The 17,895-nt window shown below is 32.0% G+C and overlaps 1 protein-coding gene across 2 annotated transcripts in view; it reads right to left on the bottom strand.

The window, feature by feature from the left end:
* LOC129218670 (uncharacterized) overlaps positions 1 to 17,895 on the bottom strand; it is a 267,197-nt gene that overhangs the window by 88,514 nt on the left and 160,788 nt on the right. For both annotated transcript variants that reach the window (XM_054852990.1, XM_054852991.1), the window contains 2 exons: positions 16,296 to 16,429; positions 8,347 to 8,631 (listed from right to left, as the gene is read on the bottom strand). In XM_054852990.1, the coding sequence (XP_054708965.1) occupies positions 8,347 to 8,631; positions 16,296 to 16,429 (419 nt within the window). The remainder of the gene's footprint in view (positions 1 to 8,346; positions 8,632 to 16,295; positions 16,430 to 17,895) is intronic.

The raw sequence follows: 17,895 nt of genomic DNA on the forward strand, positions 1-17,895 counted from the left end.
GTGCCTATACATTGGAAGAATTTAAAGCTTACTAAAGTTTAAGAGCATTAATCTGAGAGAGAGTCATGCCTGTGATTCATGCCATTTCGGATTTTTGCCTAAAAATCACCAACTGTTACTTATCTTTTTAAAAGACGAAATCCGGAATTTTCCCCTAAAATTGAGTTGTTCAGTTTCTACCGGACTTCTAAAGGTTTATGCACGGAATCAAAAATCAAGCGGATTTTTGAGACATAGAAATTGCTATGGGCCACAACTCTCTCCAAACTGTTTGTATCCAAATTTTTTTTAATGTTTGAAATATAGAAGGGTCCAACTTTATATAATAAACGATAAATTAGAGACAACAAGTTGCCCCAAGGTTAACTGATGGTCACGAAAAAGTGGCATTTTCGATGCCTTTTAGCCTTTTTGAGGTCTGAAAACAGTTTGAACTTTTTAGTTTGCCACGACAAAAGTAGTGTCCTTTAAATGCAAGTATAAGCACTTTAAAAAATGCATAAATTATTCAGGCAAGTTCAATGTGCTTTCAGTTACATTAGACTGAAATATGGAAAATGTCATATTGTAGAGATATTCAAACTGTCATAACTTCTTGCGTGAACAACATATCGAAATTATTATTTTGGCATTATTATACTCTATTATGTGTCTTGCCACAGTAGTAAAATGGTTTAAAATTTTTTTTAACTTAGCCTATCCCTGTAGTCTGTTTTCTTTGCTTCTTGATGCTACTTGCCACACTTTTTTTTTTAATCATACAGTTTGCAAATGAAAGTGATATTTTAATGTTCTGTGACACATATATGACATTTTCAAACTGTATTTAGCTTTATGTGCGACATTAATAATATTTAGTCTGGGGACAGTTATCCCCTGTTTTGTTGAAGCTTATAACTTTTGATGAATCTAGTAAAACAACTATAATTACATATTTAGCTTTTCCCATTTTTTAAATTTATATATTAGAATAAAGTATTCAAATAAATAAAAACAAAAACCCAGCAGTTGATAAAAGGATTGTCTCTTTTGTCACAAGGAGATATAATCCCAGTCTGTAAGAGACTTGATCCAGGGGGGGGGGGCCTTAAAAGTTTTAAATGCAAACCAAGCATTAATTATTGCAACATCGTTATTATTTATACAAAAAAAAAAGTAGATCATGTCAACTAAAAACTGAAGCAAAACAAAAACAACACCTAATAAAACTATCAGTTAACAAACTAGAGGGCTTTGCCCCTGCTCACTAGCACTCATCAACCCCTGAAGATTGCTTGGCAATCTCATTGGTTCTCGAATATTTATATTGTCCATTAGAAAGAATCAGATAAAAGAAAGCATTGCAAGTTTCATTTCTAAGAAAATGAAAATCCTCCTCTCCCGTCCGTAGAAAATGGAGTTTAAGTAAAGAGCTCATAATTACAGCACAATCCCACTCTTACCAGAAGAAAACAGAACTTGCTTGTAATATGCATAGCCAAAGTATTTAAGAAAAAACCGCTTTGAAGAACACTTCTTTTCCGGGTTCCAAAGTTACTTGTACCAACTTGCACAGCTATAGGTGTTAAGGGCTCCTATGAGCGTTGCAAAACAAGTTTTAACTGAAATTTTTTTTTTCAAATTTGTGGTCTTGAGTAATATATTTTGCTCTTTAGTTTCGGGCTTGAATTGAGTTCAGCCTAGGACTTTTTGGTAAATTAGAAACCCTTATCTATGTTGTTCTAATTAATTGAGAAAATTGGAACAAGCTTTATCAATGCAGGGAAAAAAATCTCTTTCGAATGCCATTGAATGTTAAGGGGTATGAGAAATCTCTCGTATCATTAATAGGCAGTTTATATGAAATTTTAGCTTAAAAAATTAATTGCAAAAAAAAAAAAAAAAAAAAACCGATTCAATAAAACAGGTGCGAATCCCCAGGCTTGAAGTAATTTTGTACAAAATTTCAATGCTCTAGGGGATATGGGGTCACCTAGACGCAGGTCAGGCACAGACATTTTTTTTCAATTTCTTTGATGTAAGTTTTTTTAATATATAGTGATAAAACTCTGTAAAAGCAATGCTAAAGTTTACTTAATGCTAACTAGCAACGCTAAAGAAACTAATACTTTTCAACAATCTTTATTAAGTATGTAGTGAAAATTACGAAATAAAAATACCCAAAATAACTATTAAATCTACTACTAAGCTTATCGGATGCATTATTTCTCCAAAATAATTCTTGAAATTAGAAAATTAATATATTTTTATTATTTGCATTTGAACCACTAATTTCAGCTGCTTGTTGGTATTAATATTCATATTTTGATTGTTTATGACGTTAAAACAGTAGTTTTGCTTGGCACTATTAGTATATATATTAAAGTTTTTAATATTTATTTTTTAGTTTTCACTTTATTTGATCAAGGCTGCTGAAAAAGTATTTGTTTCTCTACTAATTATTTCTGAGTACGGAGTTGATTCTGTTTGTTAAATATAAGTTTTGTTATGTATTGTTGTTGTTTGGTTTCAGTTTTAATTTGACATGTTAAACTTAATTTCTTTTCATGAACAAACAATAACCATGTAGCAGTAATATATGTTTGACTTGCATTTAAAACACTTATAAGGACTCTTTTCTCCCAGGATTATGTCTCCTTGTACAAGGAAAACTTGATTCTTTTCCCAACTTTTCGTTTTTCTATAAAATATTTTGTTCTTATATATAAATTTTAAAAACAGAATAGCATTTGACGGGGAAAGTACAGCTCGAAACATGCAACGTTAGATAGTTTAATTCCATCAAATCAAACAAATGTTACCAGTTCAAACAAAAAAGGGGATCAACTGTTCTTAATCGCACTTAAATGTTATTAATGTCATACATAAAACAAAATAAATATCGAATACAACATACACGTGTCACAGACATAGCTGCCAACATCAAGACAAAAAAAAATAGGAGCACTGAAGAAAAAAAATAGGAGTACCAAGGGTTAAAATAGGAGCACGAAGTTGAAGTACTAAAATGCATATTTTAAAAATATTTCTGCTGGATTTTCAACAAAACTACAACTCGGCTTTAAAAAAAAAAAAAAAAAAAAAAAAAAAAAAAAAAAAAAAATGAATTTTGACCTTTTGAATTCAAATTATGTTTTTTGCAATTACGAGTGTGTGTGTGTGTATGTAAGCGTATGTGTTTATGCGTGTGTGTGGGGGGGGGGGGTATGTATGTTGGTGTGTAGAGAGATATGTGTATGTATGTGTAGGCATGTGTGTTTATGTCTGTGTGCAGGTATGAGTGTGTGGGTAGTTGCATGTATGAGTGTTTGTATGGGGGGGGGAGCATGTGTATGTGTGTAGGCATATGTATTTGTGTCTGTGTGCAGGCATGAGTGTGTGGGTAGTTGTGTGCGTATGTGTAGGTGTCTGTATGTATGCGTGTGTGTGTATATTTGTGTTTGTGTGTGTATATGTGTTTGTGTCTGTGTGCAGGTGTATGTATGTGTGTGTTTGTTTGTAAGTGCGTGTATTTATGCGTATAAGTGTAGGATATGGATGCAACCTGGAGACTGTTTTCGCTAGAGGAGCAGCATCGTGAGGAGCCGGTCGACGGTGATGCTGCAGAGGTTGCTGGTGGGAAAATAAAATGATAGCACATCAAAACAGTCAAATGAGAACAATAAACATTCGTGATTGCTCAAAAAAAAAAAAAAAATTAAAAAGATTATGCAGTTACATACATTTTTACATGAATTAATTTCATTCAATGAAATTACAAACAAGTCTGGAATTAAATTTTTTATATTAAAAATTCAAATAGATGGAATTTTGTTAAATTAAGGTACCATTACATAATAAGCCAAAGCAAAAAATCCAAACATAGAAACACAATTCTAACAGCATTATTAATTTTCCTATTGCATAAACAGATTTTTAAATAATAATGATCTGCTTACCTGAAGTCAAATCAATTAACTTGAAATAAATTATTAACAAAAAACACACAATCACAAAAAATCTGAATCAAATTAAAATATTTAAATTTAATGCAACTGTTGTAGCTGATTTTGCTTTTTTTAAAAACTCCTTATCATAATTTTGCAAGTAACAAGCATCAGAAATTTGAGATTTTTCAATGAGAATTGCTTGCAGGGTCGATATGTTCATAGAGCTTCTGAAATCAGTTTTGTTCCTCTGAACAAGACTAAATATGCGCTCACAGGTGGAATTACTATTTGGGATTGTCAGTATCCCTAGCATAACCTTGCTTAATTTTTTGTACAATGGCTGTCCAAGAGGTCCAACTTCTTTGGACAACGTAGCCCATTGTTCATCCACTCTAGGAAGCTTTAAAATATTTTCTGGAATGTCAGCTCTTTGATAAACCAAAAACTCTTCTTCCAATCGATCTATTGCATCAAATTTAGTTCAGATACTTCTTTTTTCAACAAACAAGGAAACTTGTCTGTAAAAAAACTTCACAGATGAAAAAGAAACAGAACCCCTATTTGAAGTGTCTGCAACCACAGCATTTTGATTGTACAGCACAATTAATGAGAAAATTCAACTTTATATAGTTGCAAGAAGCAATGAAGAATTTCTTCACATGACTGAAAAATGCTTCCTTTTCAGTTGGCGACAACTTTTCTAAGACATCTGTTGTCTGGGAACCAACTGTAATACCACTGTTAATCTTATGATTTGATTTATCACTAAATTGAATGGAAAATACAGATTGAGAACTTTTGATAACTTCCATCTTAACAAACCTGCATAAAAGTTCGGTAAAAAAGATTCCAAGTCTGATTTTAATTTATGCACTCTAGGGGTTTCACTTTGAAATAAGAATTATATTTTTCAAAGCTTGTAATTATATTTCTTAGAAAACAGGCTATAGCACGGTACAGATCACTACTCAAAAGGCAAAATATTCTTTCTTCTCTTTTAAGTTCGACATAATGCATTTTCTTTTTCAATGTTTCCAAATGACCCGCCTTGGACTTTTTCTTGCTTCCACTTTTTATAGGCGCACATGTTTTCTTTTTAAGAAACTCTTCAGGGTTTGTCTTGACCTTTTTGTTGATGGAACTTGATGAAATTTTGACCATACCTTCTTTTTGCTGCTTTAAGTCTGCTGTTGTTGCAGGTGTGGATATTTTCTTCCTTGAAATCACATCAAGACTACTCTTAGTCTTTTTGTTGTTCCCAGTAGATGTATTTTCTTCAGGATTAAGTAATCCAGATGCTTTTCTTTTCTTTGTGTCAGATGCAATTGGCTTTTTGCTGGTGGTACATTCTCCCTTGAAATAAAAGAGAAGAGGTTCCCATTGATCAAGAAGGCGGTTTAAACATTTGCCTAGCGATAACCATCTGGTTATTCCATGCTTTAAAATTTTTTGTTCCTCGGCAATATATAGGTTTTGGAACTTTTTCAATTCTGATTTTCGCTTCAGACTTCTTTTTAAGTACAGGGTTCACACTCTATTTGGATGAAAAAATTCCGTGACTTTTCCAAGACTTTCTCATGACTTCATTAACATTTTCATGATCTTGTTACATGAAGAGAATAAATAGTACTACTTAATATCAAACTTGTCAATTTTCGGAAATGAGCATTAGCAAAACTTCTGCATGAATGCCACTACCTTATTGAAGCACTTACTTGTGATTGAAAAAATATCAGTGTACACCTAAAAAACCAAACTAATCTTATTTGTCTTCATCATATAAATTTAAGTAAAGTAAAAATACAGTGAATGTAATACAATAATGCTTAAATGTTTAACATTTTTTTTAACAAGTAGAATGATAATGAATGGGACAAAGTTTGAATGAGTCATCACTAAGCTTCCATAAATTTGCTGCAAAAGTTGTCTCTTTTAGTGTCAACTGTTAATTTAATTATCTACATAACTTGACAGTATTTTGGTACTTTAAAGTAAAACCACATTCGTAAGTAAATTCATGTTTCTAAACCAGATACTTATAAAAAAAAAACATTCAGTAGTGAATAAATCTTTTGATTCATATGTACTTGATTACTTATTTGCACATTTTCAAATACATATAAATTAATAGGTTCAGAAATTCCAGAACATAGGGTTTGATTTCTGACATTGAACATAGTAGTGGGTTGCATGGATTAGTTTTGCGGGCGGTATGTTGGGCACAACTGTTTTAGAGTATTAGAACTTTCCTACTTCTGTATTCTAATGCCTGACTAAAAATCTTCATTTTCTAAAACCTTCAACAAATTAAGATAAACTCTGATAAATTTAATAATCAAGTTTTTAGGATTGATGGAAGTGAACTTGAATATAATTGAATTGTGTTTTTTGAGAAGGCGAAATCAAAAACATTCAAGTTCGCTACAACAGAAAATAAAATATAAGCAGAGTTGAAAATAATGGTAAATTAAAAATGATGTCTAAGCAATAAAATCTCATGGCAAAAAAAAAAAAAAAAAAAAAAAAAAAAAGAAAAAAAAAAAAAAGGACGAGCAGCTGCTACAATAGTGGATGCAATGAGATTTCAAAATTCAGTTCCTTCAATTTTCCAGTTTTAATAGCTTTGATGTGCAATACTGTTAAATCACTAAAAATATCTAATGCTCTTTTAGCTACTGTTGTTTTCTCTTTACCCAGAACATTTTTCCATGACTTTAAATAAATTTCCATCACTTTGAATGAAAATTTCAATTTTGCATGACTTTTCCAGGTCTAAAATTTGCTTAAATTTTTTCCATGACTTTCCAGGATTTCCATGATCCGTACGAACCCTGTAAGTAATAGTAAACATTGATTAATAAGTCATCTAACGAAATAGGCATCACAGCTGCAAGACTGCCTTTCTCAGCTGCAAGACTAATTAAGTGGCATAAACAGCCCATGAGATATAAGTTATTTTGTTTTTTAAAAAAAGCATATACACCTTTGTTTTTTCCAGTCATTACGTATGCATTATCAAAACTTAGAGACAACCAGGGTACTTTAAGTTTTTGGAACTCTTCAAATATTACATTTAAAATGTTCTCTCCTGTGCCCTCTCCTTGAAGGCAGGGAAGCGACAGAAGCTTTGAAGTAATTTGGTTTGAAGTTTCATCAAAAAAAGGAATGACGATGGGAAACATGTAATGTTCGGAGTCCTTGCTTCCATCGGTTGACACTGTGAAGGGGCTATGTTGAATTTTTAAAATTTTGGTAGTGGAGTCTGTAGCTATTTCTTTTACCAAATATCCTGCTTTTGTTCTCCCAGAGGAAAATTTCTTTGCTTCAGCAGAATTTGGGAACATCATCTTAAATGACTTGGAAGCGTGGTCTGCTGCAGCAAGCGGTATGTTGTATTCCAGCAAAAAATTTGTAAATAACAACTCTGCTTTAATAGTGTCCATATCTTCAGTAATTGCAGAGAACTGTAGTTTCGTTGCATTCTTGGAAGCATTGTGATTTCCAACGTGTGTTTTTGTTTTGGCATGAGAGGAAATGTCTGTCTTGCCACTGTGACTGATGCTAATATCAACATTGCAAGCAATGCAATATGCGAAGCTATCACCTTTACGTGATTTTTGAATAAAATTGAATTTTGTTACGTATTTGTCACAAAATGTCTGAGAGTGACTTCTTTGCTTTGAAGACATATTAAAGGCATTAAAATAAACAAATATGCAATCACAAGACAACAAACATAAACAGTGAAAGCCTTCAGAAATCCCACCTGCGTGCAACACTACTGCGCATGAGTGCTGCCAGACGCGGAGTAACAGCCAAATACTGATAAAAGTAAAACAACACACTTGGATTGCTTGACGTGTTCGAAGAGAGCTACTGGAGGTTAACCAGTTTTACCAATCAAGTTGACCGGTAGCTCTATTCGAACGCAAGCTTGGAGGTTACTACTTGATCTACTTTTATCAGATCAAGTTGGTGCTGAATGCTGGGAGGTACATAAGGGGGGGGGGGGAGATAACGTATAAAAGAAGGAGTGAAAAGGAATTCTACTTGATTGACAGATGGGAGGGAAGATTCGGTCTTGACGTCATGAGCAGATTCTATTCTTCGCGAATGGGGAAAATTCTTCTTTTTCTTCAGATCTGGAACAGTTGATTGGGTATATATTAAAACAATAAATATATTAAACAATAATTAATATGTTGCCCTTTATAAGGGCTTTTGAGGGCACGTGGGAACCGTGTTTTAACATGAGGTGCGACTGTTGGGTGAGAAAAGGTTGGGAGCCACCAATGCAAGTTATTTCATTTTCCTGTAACAAATTTCTATGACTTTTCATGTTATTTAAAACTTTATAAGAACAAAATCAATGTAAAGCTAGACAATATTAAGATAAAACTATTAATTAGCTATTCACCTGATTATTTAATGTTTCTTGTGCAATAGCATTTTCTGGAGTTGAACGGCGGATAACAGCTCTGACTGGTTGCGTACTTGATACACGAGGATATGAAGGATTATTTGGATTTGAATAAGTTTTTAATGGTGATTGCATGTATGGAAATGACAAAGGAGAGCCTTGTTCTGTTGGACATAGATTGGATGGCAGAAGAGGAACTGAAGACCACCAAGGTTGGAAAGGCCTATCTTCAGCAGCTTGACAATATTGATTATTAGATGAGGAAAAGACATCATCCATATTCTGAGATTTTTGAAAAAAAAAAAAAAAAAAACACACATAGCATATAATGTTTGAAAAGGATATGGTAAAAATGAAACTTGGATTAAAAAAAAAATACAATTTCAAAATTAAAGACAAATGTGCAATACCAAGGTTCATATTCTCAAGAGAGAAAAAAGTTCAAGTACTATTTCAAATACTTTTCAAGAGTTAATATATATTTTTCAAGTTACTACTATAAATTATTCATACTATAAATCATACTCAGTGAACTGAAACTCAACAAAAGCTCCTTGCAATTAAAAAAATCACTACTGTATCATTAATAAATGAATATTAAATATGGAAATAAAATATTTATATTACAAAAATAATTTGTATTAAAAATTCATGTTTAGGATGTTTTGCATGAATAATGGTGTTTTAAAGCTACTACTGTCCAATTGTTCAATGGTGCAGAACAGGGGTCTCCAACCCTATTTATTTAAGGGCCACACTAACTTTTTAGAGTCAAGGCGGGCCAACAATCAAACAATACTTCAGTTCAGATGGTTTAGTTAGAGCTAATCCCTTATCTAGGGAGGTTCATTTTTTTTTCTTGCTGTATACCAAGACACCCCCTATTTTTTTTTATGTTTATGCATAAAATCACTCTTCTAAAATTTCAGCGTTCTACTCTTAATGGAAGATGGTGCTCAAACACCCTTCATTTTTACACTAATTTCAGCATTTCACAGTTTTTGAGTTTTAGATTGAAAAGAAGGCTCGGTAAATTGGATTTCTTTTTTAGTTTCTTGGATTTTTGAATGTATAAATATTAGTTAAAACAATTGGAAACAGTTTTTTTATCTGCTGGACAAGGCAGTTTAAAAAAGTAAATAAATATATGCAGGGGTAGAAGTGATCGACTTGTCACATATAGGACATTTTCCACAAAAAATATAGGACAAATATAGGACACATTATATGAATAGTTTCACTATGAAAAAAGAAATAATACATACATATTATTTATTTATTCTTATCAATGATTTTATTTAAAAAAAACCCTCAAACAAAATTATAACTTACACCTGAAATGACTTTCCTGTAGTTGAAAAAATAATTTTTGAAAAAAGTGTACTTTGTAGACAAAAAAAAAAAAAAAGAACAAAGTGAAATTTATTGATAATTAACACAGCAACTCACAATTTTTGCAGGGATAGAAGTGTCACAAACATAGCTTATATAAATAAATACAAACCGTCTTTGTGTTGAGAACTACCAGGAAATAACCAATGCTTTGTAGCACAAATATAAAGATATTTTGTTCTATAAAATTCCACAAAAAGAGAAGATTGCAAAAGACTATTAGAACATTCCGATCAGAAAATGCACTGAACACAAAAATATACCGGCGAAAACAAAAACCGAGAAACACCACGCTGGAAAACAAAACAAACTGCTGTTGCCAAACGCAAAATTCTAAAACCAACTTCAGAATTCGTTCTCGAAACACCACCCACTAGTGATGTCATATTGCTGTAGCCAATGAGAGAAGATGCCTGTTGCAGGATTTAGTGAGTTGCGTTTCTTATTTTGAAATTTGTTTGCACACATACCTTTGACAAAAAATCCGAAGTCAGATAGTTTATTTACTGTTGTTTTAAAGAAATAAATTGGATAAAAAAGCAGGAATATAGGAAATATAGGACATTTTCCAAAAATATAGGACGATTTTCATACTTTTTTTGAAAATATAGGATATATAGGACCACTTCGACCCCTGTGGTATCACTTTCCTCTTCTCTTTTTGATATCACTCTTACTAATGCTTTAAGTCTTATAAAAATCAAAAAGGATTGTCATTTCCTAACTGATCAACGAAGAGACCATAAAATTTATTTGGTAATGGAGACAAAAAATTAATAAGGAAGCAGAAGAGAATCCTTAAAAGAAAATAGCAAGAAGACACACGAAAGACAAAATATGCAGGAGAAGTTGCTCCAACATCAGCTGCTTATTCGATCAGTGATTCTGCAATCTACTTCTCAATCGGATGGTGATGAAGATTTCTCAGGTAATCAAAATAATACTCCTTGTGATAATGTCAACAAAAAAAAAAAAAAAAAGGAAACAAATGTTAAAGACACAATTTTCACATCACATGTTATCATCCTTCTACACTTGCTCTTTCACAAAGTATAATTTTGAAAATGAGGGGAAGAGCTTGAAACGAATATGCTCAATACAACAAAAACAGAATTATAAACTCATTGTCCTCTGGTCCTTCGCCTTAAAGTTTTGGATTAAGAAAAGTAGATCAAATACCTGCATTTGGTTATGTTTCAGGTTATGGTTTTTAACAACTTCTAAGCATTCCAAAGTTGTGTTGCAGGGGAATCGCTCAAAATATTGCAAACTCCGTTTTCATGCTTTTAAAACAGTGGAATGTATAAAAATGCAACAAAAATTCAGGCCTTAAATTTAAACACATAAGAGTGTGAACACAGGTTTGTGTTCAAGGGACCCGCACACAACTGGAAAGATTAATTGAACATGAACTATTGGGGCTAACCTGCTGTCACCATGTCATGAAATTGATCTTGGCAGAAGTGTTTACTTTATGCTTTGGTTCACCATGTTTCCCAGAAGTTCCACTCTTTAACCGGTTTAAAATGCTTGGCAAGAAATACACCAAAATAACTTTTGGGGCATGGAGCTCCAAGAAGATACTAAAAGGTTTAAAGTTTCAACTGTAGCCTTTCTTTCATCTATGATGAATCTCTAATTATAAGAGATGATTATAAAGTAGTTGAGTTGACATTGGCCATTTTAGGTAACCCTCTTGAAAAAATTCACTGGAGAGCACCAGGTGCTATTCATAATGCTAGATGGATGACTAAACTCTTAGTTCAACAGGATATTTTTCATTTAACAAAGTGAGAACTTCACAGCAGGTCGATGGGCCGTGTTCAGAAGATCAATGCTCTAAGGCATAAGATAGGCTGATCATCTGAGATCAATAAACAGCGAAATGCAAGAAAACTATCCACTTGATATTTTATCTTTTGCAGCATTAAGGTCAATCCAGGAAATCATACAATAGTGTACTAAGACTAGAGATGAAATCAGTTGGAAAATTTCCGAAAAAAATGGAAAAAACCGTTTTTTTCCGAAGGAGTTTATTTCCACTTCGGAAAAATTGGACAAATTAATTTTTTCAACTTTACAGGAAGTTTTATTTCAAATTTTCAGCAAAATGGGATTAGAAATTTCTCATACTTAAATTCTGATGCAATTTCCTCCCCCCACCCCTCCTTGTCTGACTTTGATAATGCAAGTTGTTGTATGATTATATAATTTGAATATAGATTTTAAAAAAACTTTTAATACTTTTCGCAAAAAAATTAAACAAATATTCTTAGTGAAGAATTTATATTTTCCTTCTTCATAAAACAATAAGCACAACTTTAATCACAGAACTATGTGTCTGCCGACTGTGCGAACCAAATGTACAGGGGGCAAAAAAAAAAAAAAAAAAAAAGGGCAAGCAATTTTTCACATAACTTTATTAAAAATAAATAAATTAACATAACACAAAAAATAATAATATGAGGTGACCTTTAGCAATGAATAAATTAATTGGTTTCAAGCTGGCCGCCTTTTGAAGTAATACATAGGTGCAACTGCTTATTGAAATTTTCATTCAAGGGCTGCAAGTCCTCTAATCAATCCTATTCTTCATACAGCAATTGGTTTAGAGAGTCCCAACTTATGTATAGTTTAGGGTAGACCTTTGACTCTAAAACAGGTCATACAGTGTAGCAAATGTGATTGAGGTCTAACGAGTAGAGTGTTTACTCTAAAGATGATATCAAGTCAAAAACAATGCGCCTTGCACCTGTCTTTTTGGCCTTATGAACTGGTGTGGAGTCAAACTGAAATGTCCAGTCTACATTGCTGTGCTGAAGTGCTCTTAGGTCCACAGAAGTACAACAGCTTCAAAAATGCCCTTCTGGTACTTTTTGATCCATTTAATAGCTCTCATCTACCAAAAAAAAAAACAGATTTTTTGTCGCTTGTGCTGATTCTATCACAGACGAAGCCTGACTTTGGATTTTGGCGATGTTCATTCGAAATGTTCAATGTTCGTTTTTGTACACTTTCCGAACATCAACAATGATTTCTAAGCCACTTGAAGCGGCATACCGCATCAAATACTGTTTGTCGAGGCACAACAAGCAAACGAACAGTCATTCTACTTGGTTAAATTACTTTAAAACAGTAAGCCTTTTCATAAAATTTTAAGAAAACTGAAAAACAATGCATAAACTAGGATATATATTGTAAATTATTTTCTAATAAAGTGAGACAAAATTAAATAAGACACACATTAAAACGAAATTACTTCTACTTCCATTCGATGATGCAATCTCTCTCCGAGCTTTTTTTTTTTTCCCGCACCCTGTATCATGCTAAGCAAAGCACAAAAGTGGAATCTGCATTTGAGCTCAGGCGGGGAGATTGCGTTTTAAAGTTTGGCTCTTCCATATAGTTGTGATTCAGGCGTCTTTTTTTTTCTGTATTTATTAAGAAATAGTTCCTGATGCACAATGACTCGAAAACATTTTATTTATTGAGTGAAATACGAAACAGAGAAAAACTTGGCTACAATAACTCAGTTTTGTTCAAATTGTAGGTATGACTTCTTTTATTGTGCTTAGCACGATCGTATGAATAAACTGAAACTCTAGTTTAAGATCTGGTTCAGCTTCAGAAATCATTACGAAGTTTTGGTTTGGAGTTTCTGTTGGAAAGGAAAAGAAAAACCAATTTAGTTTTGATTTGGACTTGGAAAAAATCAAAACTCAATAGCTTTCATTTTCAGACAGTAAAGTTACATTGTAAGGAAGTTGAAATAATACTTATTTTTCTTTCAAACAATATCAATCATAATTGAAAGTCAAAAATTACAATTATTATTTCAAGTTTCAAAGACGATATAAAACAGAAAATGTAATTGTTATGATTAGACACATATTACTCATTATTATTGGTTGAATAACGACTTGACTTATTTATGGTGTTTGACCAAGAAAGCTCTCAGTTATAAAACAAAAAAGTTTCTTTTTCTATATTAAACTTTATTTTATGTGTAATTCTGTCAAGCAGAAAGAGAGGATGTGTAGATTGCATATACTTTTCAATGCTTAACCCTTTATATGTTCCAAGAAACACAGAGCGATTAAGAAACCCTATTTTTATTCATAAAAACATCAATTTTTCCATTTTCCCCCGAAAAAAAATGTTTTTTTTTTTCCACCATTTCAAAATTTCCGGAAATTTTACATCTCTAACTAAAACCAAAATTTTATCAAAAAGCAATTGAAAGAGCATTGTAATACATGTTTTTGGAAGCATACATTAATTGCCCTCATTCCCCCTTAGTTGAAATATAAGGTCTTAAAGTCAGCAGAAATTTCAAAAAAAAAAAAATCCAAATTAAGTGAGTTTTGGTGAGTAATGGAAGAAGACATCTTTTTCATTAGCAGATGGATGTCTTGCTACATGTAGGCAGCTAAATCGTATGTTACCTTCAATTTCTTGCCAAGCCCTTAAACTTAGCACTTTCCTTAAAATTTTGGTATAGTTTAAAACCTTGTATCTTGATAATGGGGAGACAAAGGCAACTAATTCTTGCATCAAAAATATGTCTCAGTATACTCTTTCGATTGCTAACTATTTTTCATTAGTACACTATTTGTGCAATTCCCTGGTAAGGATTAAATTGAGTTAATGTGCTTTGCTGCCAAAAAGAAGAAATATATTAAAACTGAAGAATCATTGGTATTTGTTTCTGCCACATGAGAAAAATAAAGTGATTTAAATTCACTTTGATTCAATCATATAACATTAAATCTATGAAAAAAAAAGGTTTTCATCACTAACTTTTCTATTTTTCTTAAAACAAAAAATAAATAAATCTAAAACATAATTAAAAGAATACATAAACAATAAATGTATTTAGATGTTTCCAACTTTTTCAATTTTTTGTGTTGAAGAATACATTTTAGTGATTTACTTAAGGTTTAAATTTCTCACATAAAGGCTAATGCATAAAAATCTTGAATTGTTAAAAAACTAAGCAAAACGTTTTGGTACATGTTCTACATCAAAAACTTGTTTCAATGGATTTTGTTCACAGCAAATCCATTGTTTAGTTCAGGATTTATCAAAATTTTCTGAAAGTGCTAATGTTACGTTTTTTTGAGCCATTCAAAGAATATCTTTAAAATAACTGAATCGAAAAATTTTGTGCATATTCTACGCTAAAAAGTAACACACACAATTTAAATTGAATTAAATCTCTCCTTTAGGTATGATTAAAATTTCCCCCATTAGCACTGTTAATTTTTTTCCCAAGACAGTTTAGAATAGAATAAAAAATTGCTTAAATCAAAATTTGAAATGTTAGAATGAAGTTTCCAGACTAAAATCTTTCAAATAAAAAATCAGTTAATTTGAATGTCTGTTTTTTTTTTCTTTTTTTAAAAATGATGAGGGTGGTGGGAAGAGAGGAGACTCTCTGACTGACACAGCTACAAATTTCTCCATTGCAAAATTTTGCTTTAATTTTTTTTATTTTTTAATATTTATTTACAGTGGAACCTCAAGATCTCCACACCCTAAGGGAACATGAAAATCTGTCGAGTTAAGCAGATATCAACTTACCCGCATTCCATAACTTCATTTTCCTAGAGAGTTTCCTGTATCCCTTATTTACTAGTGCTTACCCTTCATTCTAAAAAAATAATTTCAGCATATGATTTTTCCTTTTCTCCCTGTTTTTTCTTGAAAAGTACAGAATAAAATAAAAAGTATAATTTGAACATCTCACGAGGAAATGTGTCAAGCACTCCTTGTTAGTCTGGTTTATTAAAGATAAAAAGTCTCTCCTACAAGTATTTAAAAAATATGTGTTGTGGTGCCTTCCTTCTCATGGGAATGCTGCCTGGTTACATTTATTCAACTCCTTCCTAGCCTTAGGATTGCACCAGCAGCACAGAATGTGATTGCTGACTCTAATGAATACAAGGGCTAGTTCTCTATAAGAGCTCTTTCCCGAAAAGGACCAAGAGACTGCAGAAGAATCCATAGCTTAAAAATTCTCAGAAATATTCAAGGCAAAAGAAAAAAGCAAAAAGTAGACTAGAATAGCAATTGGAGGTTGACTTATAGGAGTTCCTATAAATGTGCGTCAAGTAAGAGAAGTTTTCACCCCCAATGAAGTTAGCTTTGGACCACCCATCGGAAAAATAGATGACTTACCGGGGTAATCGAGATACTGGAATTTCACTGTACTTATTTAAAAGTTATAATTTTGTTTTAGGCGTTTTTAAAGCCACATTTCTTCAATAAACTACCTTTCCTTTAAGACAAATTTTAAGGGAAGGTAGGAAAAAATGTGATATTCAAGTAATTTATTTACTAATGTTCATACATTAACAGACAAAAAATATTATTCATGAATTTGATTGATAAATATTCAATGCTGAGAATTAGTCACACAAGTAAACAAATAACATCTATCTTCCAAAAATAGCTTCTGAAAGTAAATAACATGAAAAAATGAAAATATTACCAATTAACTAGAAAATATTTCACCACTTATATGCACAATGATGGTATAAACTAAGACTTACATGCTGAATGCATCTATGAAGGTGTTGTATCTCCAATTGCTGCATATATAAAGCATGGTAACACTGACTAAGGCATAGCAACAATTGATGATTATGAGGTTGGGAAATATCAGGAATGTTTTGAGGAGGAGGACCTGAAAAAAATGTGAAATAATTTTTCAGCAATTTCTTTAAAAGATAAAACTACAAGGGGGGGGGAAGGTAGAAGAGATTAAAAAATCAGTAGACATTGAACAATCAGTAGGTAAACATGAAAAAAAAAAACCCTTAATGTATAATTATTTTTAGAGCTTCAAATACACATGTGACAACTACCAACAAGCTCTGGTAGTTGTCACATCTGGGTCTGTCTGGCTTCTGGGTCCAGCTAGGCTGGTCAAATTATTAGTCCCCAATGAAGATCAATGACCCTTTTGAAGCTATCTATCTTATTTCATATTACAGCCTTTTCTGGTAAGCTGTTCTAAGTGCCCAAAAACTTACTGAAGTAGCAATTTTTCCTAATATCGAGATTAGCCTGAGATTTGAATAGTTTAATAATAGTTATGTCCCCTTGTCCTGTTTTCTGTGCAAAAATTTAACCCATTGACATCTTTCATTTTGATAAATATAACTTAATAATAATAATTAGTTAAATAACTGAATCATGTCCCCTCTGACCCTCCATTGCTTGAGGCTATGTATATTAAGTCATTGTATGGATAGCTGAACTGAAAATTACCTTGATGTGGCAAACTTGCAGCTAATAATTAATTCCTAAAATTGAAATTAATAACTAAATTTATTATTTCATACCATTGCTTTGAAGACATAAAAGTTTAAGAGTAAACAATCATAAATGAGATCAAGGTTGAAGTTATTTCACTAAATACAGTCAAGTGTTGACTTACGCAAGGCATGCATTCCAAGATCCTTCGCGCAAGTCGAAATTTCGCGTTGTGGAAAGGTGTATATAAAATATTTTTTATCAATATACCCAATTATTTTAGACATTTTTAAACATCTTTCTAAATGTTTTAGATAATTTCTTAACTATATATTACCCTTTCGTATCTAAAGAGCTGATTTTTTTTTTCAATTTTTTAAAACGCTGCATTTTCAAGCTAAAATACTGTTACGATGCACAATGTCAATAATCAATGGGAGAGAGAGAGAGACATAAAATAAAACAGTATAATTCATACTGTATGCAGTAATAATAAGGCACTGCACTATAATGGTACTGTACAGTAGATATAATAATTATATTTATAACTTAAAAATGAAGATGATATATGCTGCCCTTATCAGATCATTATTCTAATATATTTTTAAGTACAGTTGCTTCAGATTTATTTTTATAATGTTTCCACCTATGGTAACACCCCTCTTACAAGGTTTCTATAAACCACAATGCAAGAGAAACTTCCAATGTCATACTATTTGCATTTTGCTTAGACATTCCTCTGCAAGTTTTATACTAAAACTAAGTTCTGAAAGGATTGCCCTTCCTTGATTTTGATTGTTCAACTGGAAGGTTCACTCATACCTAAATGTCGTACTACCTTCGATCCATTTTTTAGTTGTTCAAATGCATCAAGAATCATTATCATTTCTAAAA

This window comes from Uloborus diversus, chromosome 3 (genome assembly GCF_026930045.1).
Source record: "Uloborus diversus isolate 005 chromosome 3, Udiv.v.3.1, whole genome shotgun sequence".
Taxonomy (NCBI): domain Eukaryota; kingdom Metazoa; phylum Arthropoda; class Arachnida; order Araneae; family Uloboridae; genus Uloborus; species Uloborus diversus.